Consider the following 14938-nt stretch of genomic DNA (forward strand, 5'->3'; position numbering starts at 1 on the left):
CCGCGAGATCTTGACCTGAGCCGAAGTTACTTAACTGACCGAGTCACCCAGGCGCCACTGAGCCTGAAAACTGGAGATGGCAATACCTGTGTCATGGAGTTGTTAGAAAAATTACATGTTCTGTCACACATCAGGGGCCTGGGCCTGGCATTGTGAATGGCACTCCGTTTACATGCATTAAATGCTAACTCCTTTCTCCTTCTTGCCTTTGTCTGTGTTGGGTGAGGTGATGCTTTGAAAGCAGTCATGAGTTTTGTAAGCCGGAAGGGGTGTTGTCGTCCAAAGCATGTCACAGCGATAATCCCCTTTCAGCACAGCAAGTACCAGCCCCGCATCCACCTGACACTGTGCACGCCCCTGGCTGAAGCCATCTCTTATACACACCACCGTTTCATATGCCACTGAGGAAGAAGCGCCACTGATCGAAATGCCACTTGCCTGTTGATTTTAAGATGAATTCTGGCTTCAGAGATGTTAAAATGCAAAAACGGTGTATCTTACAACAGATGAAACCCAGGATTTAGCTTGGTTCCTGTCTTCTAGACCAGTCTGAAGAGAAGTGAGGGTCAGAGGGCAGCTGTAGGCAGTGCTGAGCAAATTGTAAGCAAACCCCAAAATAAGCATCGGATACTAGGCAAACTAAGGACAAGGTAGATGGTTGGTCCTGGAGCTTTTGGGAGGGTTTCTGGAAGATGTTGAGCTCAAGGCATAGGATCTGGATAGGTGGAAGGGAGACGCTGGCTTTCGGTGTGCAGTGAAGGGCAACAGTTGCTTTCGGCTTGTAATTAAAATGGAAATTTAAGAGGTGGCAAGTGGAAGCAGCTTAGGAGTGATTATCGGGGGCACCTGGGTGGCTCATTCAGTTAAGCGTCCTACTCTTGGTGTTGGCTTAGGTCATGATCTCACGGTCATGAGATTGAGACCCATGTTGGCCTCTGTGCTGACAACGTCGAGCTTGCTTGGGATTCTCTCCCTCCCTGTCTCTCTGCCCCTCTCCTGCTCTCTGTCTCCCCCCTTTTTTTTTTTTTTTTAATTAAATTTATTTATTTACTTTGAGAGCGTGAGTGGCAAAGGGGCAGAGAGAGAGGGAGACAGAGAATGCCAAGCAGGATTGAACTCACAAAACCATAAAATCATGACCTGAGCTGAAACTAAGAGTTGGACGCTTAACCGACTGAGCCACCCGAGTGCCCCCTCTTTCTCTGTCTCTGTCTCTCTCAAATAAATAAACTTAAAAAACGGGTAGAACCAGAAGAATTTATGAGGCTGATGTGTTAATGTGAACTTTTTCACATCTCTCTGTTGGTTCTGGGGAGAGGGAGACCTCTGTGCTTAGGGAAGGGTGACTTTGCACCGGCTTGGTCTTGTCTGCAGCAGGGAAGCTTCTGCGTGGCAAACTTCTCTCCAATAATTGTCTGACCATGGCCTCTGTCTTGTAGGGAACCAGTATATGGATTTACTCCTTTGATGGAAGCAGCTGCCTCTGGCCATGAAATAATTGTGCAGTATTTTCTCAATCATGTAAGTGACCCTGATTGTTAGCTTACACTTTAGTCACAGCAGGTGAGGAATCCTCTCCTTGAAGTATGAGCCATCAGAGTTTTCTGCTGCACAGAAGTAGCCGCTTTCTATTTATTGAGCACGTTTTCATCGTATCTGTGGATGCCAAGTGTTGTGTGGCACTCAGGTACAGTGGTGAGTAAAAATAGACACCTGTTCCTGTAATGCCATCATTTCAAAACTGTGGAAAATATGTTTTAGAAAGTAAATAATTTATCCCATTACTTAAAAACATTAGAGTAAGAATGCTAAGATCTTCGTCCCTTTTCAGCCACCCCCTGCTTCTCCCCAAGGTGCCCACTTGGTTTCAGGCAGCCCCAGACTCTTCTGCTTAGGAAGGTGTACCTGTAGACAAGTATAAACACAGTGCTTTCCATTTTGAGCAGAGTGGGATTCTACTGTGTATTTACTCTGCAGCTTTTAGAAGATCACTTAATATGCAATAGACCTTTTTTTCCTTCTACAGTATATATGGGTGTAATTAATCAGTTCCATAGTAGTTGAGATTTAGGTTTCTTACATTTTACAGTTATAAACAGTGCTCTAGAGACCCTCTCTGTACAGGGAACTTTGGCTTGCGTGCAGGTATTTCTGTATATTGTATTTCTGTAGGAGGGGTTGCAGGCATTCACATGTTAATTTTTTTAATGTTTTTTTTTTTTTTTTAATCAATTTTTGAGAGAGTGCAAGTTGGGGAGAGGTAGAGAGAGAGGGGGACAGAGGATCTGAAGCAGGCTCCACGCTGACAGCAGCAAGCCCGATGTGGGACTTGAATCCACAAACCGTGAGATCATGATCTGATCCAAAGTCGGACACTCACTGGACTGAGCCACCCATGCCGCCCCAACTCACATGTTGAATTGTAAATCAAAACTACTGGGACGTCTGTAACATAAAAAGACAGACAGTAATAATTGGGTGAGGATGTGGACAGTTGGAAGCCTCACACACTGCTGACAGGAATGTAAAATGATGCAGCCTATTGGGAAAACCGTCTGGCAGTTTCTCAAACAGTTAAACATAAAGCCACTCTCCTCCGTATCTAGCCCCAGAGAATTGAAAACAGGTCCACACAAACACTTAACACACAATGTCCATAGCAGTGTTTTTTCGCTGTAACCAAAAGGTGGAAATCCACATGTCCATCAACCGATAAATGGATAAACTTTCCACACAATGGAATGTTATTGAGCCATAAAAAGGAGTAAAGTTCTGACACCTATTACAACATGGACCTTGAAAATACTACTGAGTGATAAGATCCAGGCACAAAGGACCACATATTGTATGATTCTTTATATTTGAAATGTCCTGAATGAGCAAATCTGTAGAGATAGAAAGTAGATTAATGGTGGCCTAGGGCCAGCAGCAGCGGGTGGGAAGGGATGATGAGAGATGGGAGTATTGGAGAGAGGGTAGTATTTAAGGGGTACAGGATCTCTTTTCAGGGTGAGGGAAATGTTCTGAAATTGATTGTGGTGATGGCTGCGTGCCTCTGAATTATACATTGTAAGTGGGTGAATTGCATGGTATGTGAATTATATCTTAATAAAGTTGTTAAAAAAGTTCAGGAGAAATAGAAGTCCTAACAAATTCCCACTGAAGGGTGGTCTCTTGCCTCCCCACCAGTAGTATGTGAAGGTGCCCATTTTCTCACGTCTTCACCAGCTCAGGAACTTACTCGTGTTAAGTTTCTGCCAATGTGGTGACAGAAATGTGGTATCTCGTTTGGGTTTGTACTTACTAGTGAAGTTGAGCATTTAAAGATACATTTATTGGCCAATTTGTATTTTTTTATGAGTTTTTTCTATTTTGGGGCCCACTTTATTGGATAGTTTGTGTTTTACTTACTCATTGGTAGAAACTTGAACATAATACAATGTTAATAGGCTGTTTTTCTTTGAAAAAGAATTTGGGGATAGTACACTTACATGAGACAGGGGTACAGGGAGCTGCCTGCCCCCTTTGCTGCAACCTGCTTCTCAGGTTGATTTTTTTTTTTTTTTTTTTAAACTGTCTGTTGGGGAGATTGTTCTGTATTAGTGTATGTTAAGCTCTCTTCTCTCTCTCTTTTCATGGCGGCACAGCACTCCCTTGTAGGGATGGATCAGAGATTTGACAGTGGTCTGTGGATGAAATTAGGTCGTTGCCAGCCATTTGCTGTCACACACAGTGCCGTGGAGACTTTATGCACATACATCTCTGCACACGTGTGTGACCACATCTGTCTGGTTGAGTACTGAAGGTGGAATTTTGCGTGGAGTGTAAGTACAGTCTTAACATAGGTGTTGCTCACTTGCCATCTGAAGAACAAACTGTACAAGCTTCCATTCTCTCCACAGTAGCAAGAATTATGAACCTTAAATTTTGATTACTTATTTTTGAGAGAGAGAGACAGACAGACAGGATGCAAGTGGGGGTGGAGCGGAGAGAGAGAGACATACACAGAATCTGAAGCAGGCTCCAGGCTCCGCGCTGACAGCACGGAGCCGGACACAGGGCTTGAACCCATGAACTGTGAGATCATGACCTGAGCTGAAGTCGGATGCTTAGCCAACTGAGCCACCCAGGATCCCCTCTTTCCTTTTTTTTTTTTTTTAATGTTTATTTATTTTGAGAGAGAGTGCATGTGAGTGGGGGTGGGGCAGAGAACCCTAAGCAGGCTCCATGCTCAGCACAGAGCCCGCCGCAGAGTTTGATCCCACAATTGTGAGATCAAGACCTGAGCTGAAATGAAGAGTCGTATGCTTAACCGACTGAGCCACCCAGGCGCCCCCCTTGAAGTACTGTCAACATACAGAAAAGTACAGAAGATAAATCTAATACCACCCACATGATCCCAGGGTGACCTCTCTGCAGATGTTGGTCTGTACCTTTCCTGTCCCTGAGTTTATACTTTCATCACGCACTGTGTGACCTCAAGGAATGCACAGGTTGTTTTATATATTTTATTTTATTTTTTATTTTTTTTATTTTTTATTTTTTAACGTTTGTTTATTTATTTTTGAGACAGAGAGAGACAGGGCATGAACAGGGGAGGGTCAGAGAGAGAAGGAGACACAGAATCTGAAACAGGCTCCAGGCTCTGAGCTGTCAGCACAGAGGCCGACGCGGGGCTTGAACTCACGAACCGCGAGATCATGACCTGAGCCGAAGTCGGACGCTTGACCTACTGAGCCACCCAGGCGCCCCTGTTTTATGTATTTTAAAGATACATGTAAATAACATGTCAGACTGTTACATGTCATTCAACAGAGTTCTGGTACTTGGAGATACAGCTCATTCATTTTGACAGCTCTGTGTATGTTGAACGTAAGAGTATTTTTATTTGATTCATGAATTTTATTTTTATTTGATTCATGAATTTTATTCATTCCTTAGTGGACATTTAAGTTGTTTCCACTTTGCTATTGTTGACAGGGCTGTGGTTCTCGTTTTTTACTTGTCCTCTTGAGCATGTGTGGAGGGATTTTAAAGAAATCAGAATATATTCTTCAAGTAGAATTTTTTTGTGTGTAGGGTGGGTGAATCTTTACCAGACAGTGTTAACTGACTTTCCTGATTTATGTTCTGATCGTTGTAGCTCTCATCCCCTATGCCCTCAATAACACTTGGTACACTGTCAGATGAGCTGTCTCCTGTTTTTGCCTTTCTCTGATTTCTGGTGAGGTTGAGCATTGTTTCACATATCTATCAGCCATTTGGGCTTTCTTTTTGCAAATAATTGTTCTCTGAAGGTAATTGCACTCTTAAGACCTAGCATAAGGTGAAGAATAGAGGAGTATGAGCTCAGACCTGTAAAAAGCATAACCTCTGCTTCTGAGTTGAGAGTTTGATTTCAAGTAAGGTAGAACTGGAAGTCATGAGACATTTACATAGTTTTTTAAGTGGAAAACACATTGGAAAGTCAGAGACTTTAGGTGATTTATCTACCATGCAGATTATGCCCCTCACTTGGTACCCTTATTCCCCAGCTGGGTGTGAGATTGTCTGTTGTAGACAACTTGTTTTGAGGGGCAACAAATTGAATTGGATTTCTTTTGAAAATTTTTTGAAATTTTGAAATAATTTCAGACTTAAATGTCAAAAGAATGCAAAAAATTTCTGTGCCTTCATTAGATTCCCCAAATATTAACATTTCATCTCGTTTTCTTTATTTAGTCTCTCTTTATATACATACTATCTTTTTAGAACCATTTGAAAGTAAGTTGCTGACATAATGCCCTTTTTCCCCCTCAGTACTTTAGTATGTATTTCCTAAAAAACAGTTTTGTCTTTCATAATCACATACAGCAATCAAACTCTGGAAATCAACTCTGAGTTCTCCCTCTAGAGCACTAATCGGGAGTAGAAGGTATTGGTCGATTCAGCATGATTGCTTTCTGGCTGATGGTGGTGGGCACTGCTGGGAGCCTGTGACTGATGGCCAGGTTGTTCCTCTGCTGGCGAGGCCGTGTGGCTAGGCCTGCATAGATGCTCCTTTGCTCCTCATTCCCTGTAGATTGCCTCCTGCTCAGTCATGGTTAGATCTCAGGGAGCCAGAGGGGTGGGGCCCTCCAGAGCCAGTCCCCGGTCCTGGAGACAGAGAACTGCATGAGGCTGGACACTCTGTGCTCTGCAAGGACAGGAGAGGGCTGTAGCTGCCTCCCTTGTACCCCGTTCCCCTTCCTTCTGGGAGGGCCAGGCCCTCACAGCTCCACCAGTCATGTCCTTCTCTAGTAATATGTTACGTACATTATAAAAGAGGAAGAAAAACCAAAACATTGTAAAGGATGGATAAAAATATCATATTTTCTTCTCTCACCTCAGGGACCTTGTCCTGGGTTCTGTTTTCTTCCTCATTTAGTCACTAAGGAATAGCATTACTGCTTTTTTCCCTTTCCTATAGTCTGAGGTTGAAGTCTTCCAAGCTTAAAAACAGATGATAGTTGAAACCCTGCAGTAAAGATGGTGTCGTTTGTTTTGGTTGAAACGTTTGGGTTCTTTCTATCAAATTGAAACTAGAAATTCTCCCTCTTTCCCTCCCCCAGTTTTACTGAGCTAGAACTGACAAACATCCCTGTTGTAAGTGTAGGGTGTGCAGTGTTGTGATTTCACTTCCATGGATTGTCAAGTGATGACCACGTATTCGGCGAGCGTCCACATCTTACGTAGACACAGACACAGATTGTTTCCTTGTGACGAGAACTCCGGATTTACTCTCCACAACTTCAATATATGTCATATGGCAATGTTCACTGCAGTCATCGTAAACTGCTTATAACTGGAAATTTGTGCCTTTTGACTACCTTCGTTCCATTTCCCCTTCTAGACCCGTCTAGAAATGATCTTTGAAGGCTGAAGGTTTCATAGCTGATTTCTAACTAGAGCTCTTGAAAGTGGGGGATTATAGAAAGTAAAACTCAGTTAAGGTCTTGTAAAAATGCAGTTTTGTCCTACTAGGGGACCTGTGATAATCACCTTTTATACTAGGCTCAACCAAACTTGTCATTTGATCATGGGTTTTCAAAATAAGGCAGAAGAGTACATAAATGAATGTTTATTGTACAGTGGTATATACCTGCTCTAAAAGGATTAGAAAGTACAGTGAAGCAAAAAGAAATCCAAAACTATTCCTAATCTCATCACCCAGATATCACACATGTTAATAACTCATTGAGTATCCTGATTTTTTTTTTGTAAGTTTATTTATTTATTTTGAAAGAGAGAATCCCAGGCAGGCTCTGCACTGTCAGCACAGAACCGATACGGGGCTCGAACTCATGAAAACTCTGAGATCATGACCTAAGCTCAAGTTTGGACATGTAACTGACTGAGCCTCCTGGGTGCTCCCTCCTGTTTTTTTTTTAAATAAATATTTTAAGTTAAAGTGGAGTCCTGTTATACAAAACGTTTTGTAATATGCTTTTTTTTTTCTCTTCACGATGTCTTGGGCACCCCGTCCATATTAATACGTATATACTTGGACCTGTCATAAATGGGGGACTGGTGTTCCACTTTACAGATCTCACTTAGTTCACTGATTTCTCATTTTAGGGTCTTCATGGTTTTGACCATGCTAAACGCTGATGGGAACATCCCAAATGTTAGTGTATGTCCTTAATTATTTCCTGAGGCCAAATTCCTGGAAGTGGAATTGCTGGGTCAGAGGTGTGTACACGTTTAATGTTTGCTGGTTTGTCCTCCAGAGCACTGAGCCCCATTGGTTCCGCCCTCAGACACCAGACTGCTGGGTTGAAGCTTTTAAAATGGAAAGCTCTTTTTTTTATACTTTTAAAGTAAGCGTGCTCATGAGTAGTGAACTTAGAAACGAAGGAAGATTAGGAAGATGGAAGATTATTTTTGAGAGAGAGAGAGGGACAGAGCATGAGCAGGGGAGGGGCAGAGAGAGAGGGAGACACAGAATCCGAAGCAGGCTCCAGGCTCTGAGCTGGCAGCACAGAGCCTGACACGGGGCTTGAACCCATGAACCATGAGATCATGACCTGAGTGGAAATCGAGAGTTGGGCACTTAACTGGCTGAGCCCCCCAGGCACCCCTAATCATGTTCCTTTTTGCTTAATCTTTTATTTTTAAAATATTTTTTCCACTCTTCTTGAGATAAAATTGACATACAGCATTATGTAAGTTTAAGGTGTGCTACATAATGATTTGAATTATGTGTATATTGTGTGTAATACCACAGTAAGTTAACATCCATCACCTCTCATAGTTACAAACTTTTTCCTTGTTAAATAGCTTTTGTTTGTTTGTTTGTTTGTTTGTTTGTGAGAGAGAGAGAGAGAGAGAGAGAGAGACTGAACACAAGCAGGGGAGGAGCAGAGAGAATCCCAGGTAGTCCCTGTGTTGTCAGTGCAGAGCTCGACATGGGGCTCGATCTCATGACCCATGAGATCGTGACCTGAGTGGAAATCACGAGTCGGACACTTAAATGACTGAGCCCCACAGGTGCCCTTAAATAGCTTTTTATCAATGATTTAATAACTTCTTTGTGCCTTTCCATGAACCTGTAAAAGTGCATAAACAAATAAGGTCTGAAAAATATTTTAAAATATAAAACTTGTCTTAAATCCTCAATAATAGCAATATGGTGTGGAAATCCTCCTATAATTTATGAATGTGCAGGGACACCTCATTTTATTGTTTTACTGTGTTGAATTTCGCAAATGCTGCATTTTTTTTACAGATTGAAGGTTTGTGGAGACTCTGCTTCAAGCAAATCTGTTGATGCCATTTTTGTAACAGCATTTGCTCACTTTGTGTCTCTGGGTCACATTTTATTTTTAGTTTTTATTTATTTATTTATTTTGAGAGAGAGAGTATACAAGCTGGGGAGGGGCAGAGAGAAGGAGAGATAGAGTCCCAAGCAGGTTCTATGCCACCAGCAGAGAGCCCAGTGTGGGGCTCAAACTCACAAACTGTGAAATCATGACCTGAGCTGAGATCAAGAGTGGGACGCTTAACCAACTGCACCACCCAGGTGCCCCTTGGGTCACATTTTAGTAGTTCCCACAGTATTTCACATTTTTTCGTTACTGTCATACTTGTTATGGTTATCTATAGTTTGTGATTATGACTTGCTGGAAAGCCAGTTGATACCTTTTTTTTTAGCAGAAAGTGTTTGTTTGTTTGTTTGTTTGTTTAAATAAGCTCTATGCTCAACATGGGGGTTGAACTCACAACCCTGAGATCATGCTAAACTGACTGAAGCAAGCAGGTACCCCAATAAAGTTTGTTTGTTTTTTTTTAATGTTTTAAATGTTTATTTACTTTTGAGAGAGAGAGACAGACTGCCAGCTGGGAGGTGAGGGGAGGTGGCGAGCAGAGAGAAAGGGAGACACAGATTCTGAAGCAGGCTCCAGGCTCTGAACCGTCAGCACAGAGCCCAATGTGGAGCTCGAACCCACAAACTGCGAGATCATGACCTGAGCTAAAGTAGGACGCTTAACCGACAGCCACCCAGGCGCCCCTCCCAATAAAGTATTTTTTAATTTAGGTATATACATTGTTTTTTCGTTTTGTTTTGTTTTGTTTTGTTTTGTTTTGTTTTCAGAGAGAGAGCGAGCACTGGGGGAGGAGCAGAGGGAGCGGGAGAGAGAGAATCTTAAGCAGGCTCCACTCCCAGTGCAGAGCCCAACTTCGGGCTCAGTGTCACAACTGTGAGATCATGACCTGAACCAAGATCAAGAGTCCAGCTCTTAACCAACTGAGCCGCCCAGGTGCCCCCATGTTGTTGTTTTTTAGACATAATGCACACTTAATATACGACCACCGTATAGTGTAAATACAACTTTTATATGCACTGGGAAACCAAAAAATTCACTTGACTTGGTTTGTTGCGATCCTTTCCCGCAGCAGTCTGGAACTGCACCTGTGGTGTCTCTGAGGCGTGCCTGTATAATGTATACATTGTCATGATTTTTTTTCTTATTTATTTTGAGAGAGAGCAAGCAGGGAAGGGGCAGAGAGAGAGGGAGAAAGTCAAGAGTCAGACACTCAACTGACGGAGCCACTTAGGTACCCCCATATTTTCATGATGTTAAAAAATCTATGGGGGCACCTGGGTGGCTCAGTCGGTTAAGCGGCCGACTTCGGCTCAGGTCATGATTTCGCGGTCTGTGAGTTCGAGCCCCGCGTCGGGCTCTGTGCTGACCGCTCAGAGCCTGGAGCCCGTTTCAGATTCTGTGTCTCCCTCTCTCTGACCCTCCCCGTTCATGCTCTGTCTCTCTCTGTCTGAAAAATAAATAAACGTTAAAAAATAAAAAAATAAATAAACAATCTGTGGGGCGCCTGGGTGGCTCAGTTGGTTGGGCCTCCAACTTCGGCTCACGGTCATGATCTCATGGTTGGTGGGTTCGAGCCCTGCGCCGGGCTCTGTGCTGACAGCTCAGAGCCTGGACCCTGCTTCGGATTCTGTGTCTCCCTCTCTCTCTGCCCATGCCCCACTTGTGCGCTCAAGCTCATGCTGTCCCTCTCTTTCTCTCTCAAAGAATAAAAAAACATATAAATGAAAATAATATAACCTATAGGCTTAAAAACAGCCAAACAATAAAACTTACAGGAAAATTAATAGAAATTTTAGGAATAAGCATTAAAAGACTTCTGTAGGTTTTCTCACACTTCCCATGCCAGAGTGTTAATAACTCTGAACAGATTTCTACATAAGTGAAATCCTGCTACGTAAACTGGGATACATAGACTTCTGCAGTGTGTTTTTAAATGTTAGCAAAATATCACAAACGTACTTCCACATCAGTAGAGAAACCTGCCTCATTCTTTCTGATCCAGTACTTGATAGTAGTGATATGCCTTAATTCATTTAACCATTCACACATTAATGGGTGTATTTGTTTCCTGTGGCTGCTGTTAACAATTTACTATAAACTTGGGGGGCTTAAAACACAGAAACTTATTTTCTCACAGTTCTGGATGCCAGAAGTCCAGGATCAAGGTGTCAACAGGGCCACATCCCCTCCAAAGGCTTTGGGGAGGAATGGTTCCTTTTCTCTCTGAACTTCTGGTGCCTCCTGGTGTTTCTTGGCTCGTAGACGCATCATTCAGTCCCTGCCTCTGTCTTCACATGGCTGTGTCCCCAGTGTGTCCTTGTCTTCTTCTCTTCGTCATAAGGACACCTTATATCTTATATGTTGTAAAGACATACTATGGTCCTTTCAAAAACTTGGTTATACCAATTATTTGTAAATACCAGCGTTTATGGCCATAACATAGCTGACTCCTCCCCCATTTACACTGTCTCCAGGTTTCTGTTACTGCAAATGTGTTCTACCAAACACCTATGTCATACAAGCTTTCTCTGTTATTTGGGGTAATTTCCTTAGGAGAGAGTCATAGGATTGGAAACATTTGTGCTGAAGACCAGAAGTACATTTTAGGCCTTTGGATAAAAACTCCCAGACTCTCCTTCAGAAGGATGGTGCTGTCATTGTGGTTGTGACTTTTAAAAGTTGCTTCCCTAGTGAAGCTGTTGTCTGCGGTTTTCTCTGTGTGAAGAGAAGTGGAACGAGTCGGGCATGGCCAGATTCAAAGGGTGAAGGTCAGGCTCTGGCCTCATTGCCTGCAGTGCGCCCTTCCCCACCTGGGGCAAGTGCCTGCCTCTCCCTTAAGTACCTGTCTGCCTGGCTTGGAAAGCCCAAGAATGAGGTTGGAGAGCTGCCACGGCTCTCTGGTGGCGAGACTGCTGCCAGCAAGCCCCTCCCCAGCACCCCCCACCTTGTCCTTAAGGAGCCTTCGCCTTTTTCTTACGCAGATGTGGGGCTGTTAAGGGCCCAGGGCAAGACCTTTCCAGGGTGGTGAGAATCCAGTGTACTTTTTGGTTGGAGTCCAGAGTCTGCATCCAGGGAAGTGAGGGTGCTTTACGGGGGAGGTTCCTAGTACTTGTTCTTTCATGAATTTCACAGGGAGTCAGAGTGGACACGAGAGACCACAGTGGAGCCACAGCCCGGATGCTGGCCAAGCAGTATGGACACATGAAGATCGTGGGGTTGATAGACGCTCACTCTCCTACTCTGCCCAAGAACCTCTATCGGAGCCCAGGTATCTGCTTCTGTGCCCTCTGCTGGAGTTCCGCGGGGCGGGAGGGGAGAGGGAGGAAGACCCCCCCCCCCCCCCCCGACCCCAGCTCCCACCTCTCCTCCAGAGATTTGGCTCTCGCAGCCTTGACAGGAGATCTCTGTTTTCCCTGTGACTCCACTGTACAGTCGAGGTTGAGTCTTGCTGGTCTGATAGGAGAGACGTTAGCATGTAGAGCGGTTCCTGCCAGGCTGAAGGTGTGCACAGGATGCCGGGGTGCCCGGGGAGAGGTGGCACGGCGGCCACACGAAGGGGATTGCTTACAGTTTCTTGACTTTGCTTGTGGTGCTTATTGCCATGTGAAATGTTTTAATTTTATGTAGTCGAGTTGAGTCTTGTACTGCCTTTAGATTTGGGGTCACAGAAGGTCTTTGTGCCTTGGTTGTGTATGAATTTGTCCGTTTTCTTCTGGTACTTCCATGGTTTCATTTTTTATATTCAGCTCTCTGATCCATTTATACTTTATTGTCATGCATGGTGTGACGTGTGGTTTTTTTCAGATGGCTTCCCCATTGTCTTGGCTTCATGAAATTATTCAACAGTCCATCTTTGACCTGGTGATCTGAGACGCTATCTTTGTGCTATATTCTGAATTTCTTTTTGTGTCCAGGTCTGTTTCTGGACCTCTGTTCTGTTCCCCAGGTCTGTCTGTTCATACTGCAGACCTCCGCTGTTGTAAATATGCAGAGGCTTTTTGCCTCTCGTCCGGCCAGTCCCCCCTGCAGCCTTTCCTTTTCAGTATTCCATAGCTCTTGCTGTTTTGTGTGTGTGAACTTGAACACCAGCTTGTCTAGCTGCTTAAAAAGAGCATGTTATTGAGATTGTGGCAAATTTATAAATGAACTACCTTTTATGCTGTTGAGTCGGACTCTCTAGACAAGGGACATCTTTTGTATCTATTGGAGGGTTTAAAATCTTTCCTCATAGACATTTTGCATAGAACTTTTTATTCCCAAGTGTCTGATTTTCTTTGTTGCTGCTTTGGGTTGGGTTTCACTGCCATTTTATCCTCTGCTTATTGTCTGTGACTATGAAGGCTGTTGATGTCTGTACACACCAGTTTTATATTCCGCTGAATTCTTTCATTGTTTGAATTTATTGATTCTGTAGGGTCTTCCAGGTATGCTACCATATAATCTGTACATAGAGATAGATTTACTATTTCTTTCTGATTTTTGTACATCTGGTTTCTTTCATTCATTTACATTGGCTCCTACTTTCGGTTAGGTGTCGAACAGAGTGGGGATAGTGGGCATTCACCAGGTCCTGACCTTAGCAGAAATGCCACCTTAGGTAAGACGCTGATTTTAAGAGTAAGGTGTGCATATATTTTATCATGTTGAGAAAGAGTTTGTCATTTTCTATATTCCTGAGTGTTGTTTACAGCCATCAGTGTTGAATTTTGTCAAAGGCTTTTTTAGCGTCTGTGGAGATGATTATTAATTTTCTCCTTAAATCTACTAATAGAGTATATTAATAAATTTCCTAATAACGAACCAACTTTACTTGCTGTGTAGAAATCCCATGTGGTATATTATTTTCTGAATGCAATATTGGATTCTGTTTGCTAGTATTTTATTTAGTGTTTCTGTATGGCTGTTCATTTATAAATGGTATTGGTCTGTGATTCTCTGTTTTGTCTTTATCAGGTGTAGGTATCAGTATTGTACTTCATACAAAGAATTTGAAAGTTTTCCTTTTTGTGCTCTGGGACAGTTTATGCAGTATCGGTACCTTGTGGTGGTGGGTTTGTTTTTTTTTTTTTTTGAGTTTTTAAAATTTTATTTTATCTTATTTTTTGATAAAGAATTTATTTACTTTTTTTTTCCTTTCATTGACATCCAAATTAGTTAGCATATAGTGCAACAATGATTTCAGGAGTAGATTCCTTAGTGCCCCTTACCCATTTAGCCCATCCCCCCTCTCACAACCCCTCCTGTAACCCTCAGTTTGTTCTCCATATTTATGAGTCTCTTCTGTTTTGTTCCCCTCCCTGTATTATATTATTTTTGTTTCCCTTCCCTTATGTTCATCTGGTTTGTCTCTTAAAGTCCTCATATGAGTGAAGTCATACGATTTTTGTCTTTTTCTAATTTTACTTAGCATAATACCCTCCAGTTCCATCCATGTTGCTGCAAATGGCAAGATTTCATTCTTTTTGATTGCCAAGTAATACTCCATCATAATATATATACCCCATCTTCTTTATCCATTCATCCATCGATGGACGTTTGGGTTCTTTCCATACTTCGGCTATTGTTGATAGTGCTGCTATAAACATTGGGGTGCATGTGTCCCTTCGAAACAGCACACCTATATCCCTTGGATAAATGCCTAGTAGTGCCATTGCTGGGTCGTAGGGTAGTTCTATTTTTTTTTTGAGGAACCTCCATACTGTTTTCCAGAGTGGCTGCACCAGCTTGCATTCCCTCCAACAATGCAAAAGAGATCCTCTTTCTCAGCATCCTCGCCAACATCTGTTGTTGCCTGAGTTGTTAACATTAGCCATTCTGACAGATGTAAGGTGGTATCTCATTGTGGTTTTGATATGTATTTCCCTGATGATGAGTGATGTTGAGCATTTTTTCATGTGTCAGTTGGCCATCACGATGTCTTCATTGGAAAAGTGTCTATTCATGTCTTTTGCCCATTTCTTCACTGGATTGTTTGTTTTTTGGGTGTTGAGTTTGATAACTTCTTTATAGATTTTGGATGCTAACCCTTTATCTGATATGTCATTTGCAAATATCTTCTCCCATTCTGTCGGTTGCCTTTTAGTTTTGCTGAT

General features: G+C 42.8%; 1 protein-coding gene across 8 annotated transcripts in view; it reads left to right on the forward strand.

Annotated features, from left to right (window-relative positions):
* Nucleotides 1-14938, forward strand: part of ANKS3 (ankyrin repeat and sterile alpha motif domain containing 3) — a 33540-nt gene that overhangs the window by 6813 nt on the left and 11789 nt on the right. For 7 of the 8 annotated variants that reach the window (XM_060648346.3, XM_060648348.3, XM_060648347.3 and 4 more), the window contains 2 exons: nt 1440-1521; nt 11979-12114. In XM_060648346.3, the coding sequence (XP_060504329.1) occupies nt 1440-1521; nt 11979-12114 (218 nt within the window). The remainder of the gene's footprint in view (nt 1-1439; nt 1522-11978; nt 12115-14938) is intronic. The other variant, XM_078440118.2, reaches the window with a different exon arrangement.

The sequence above is a fragment of the Panthera onca genome, chromosome E3 (genome assembly GCF_046562875.1).
Source record: "Panthera onca isolate mPanOnc1 chromosome E3, mPanOnc1 haplotype 2, whole genome shotgun sequence".
Taxonomy (NCBI): Eukaryota; Metazoa; Chordata; class Mammalia; order Carnivora; family Felidae; genus Panthera; species Panthera onca.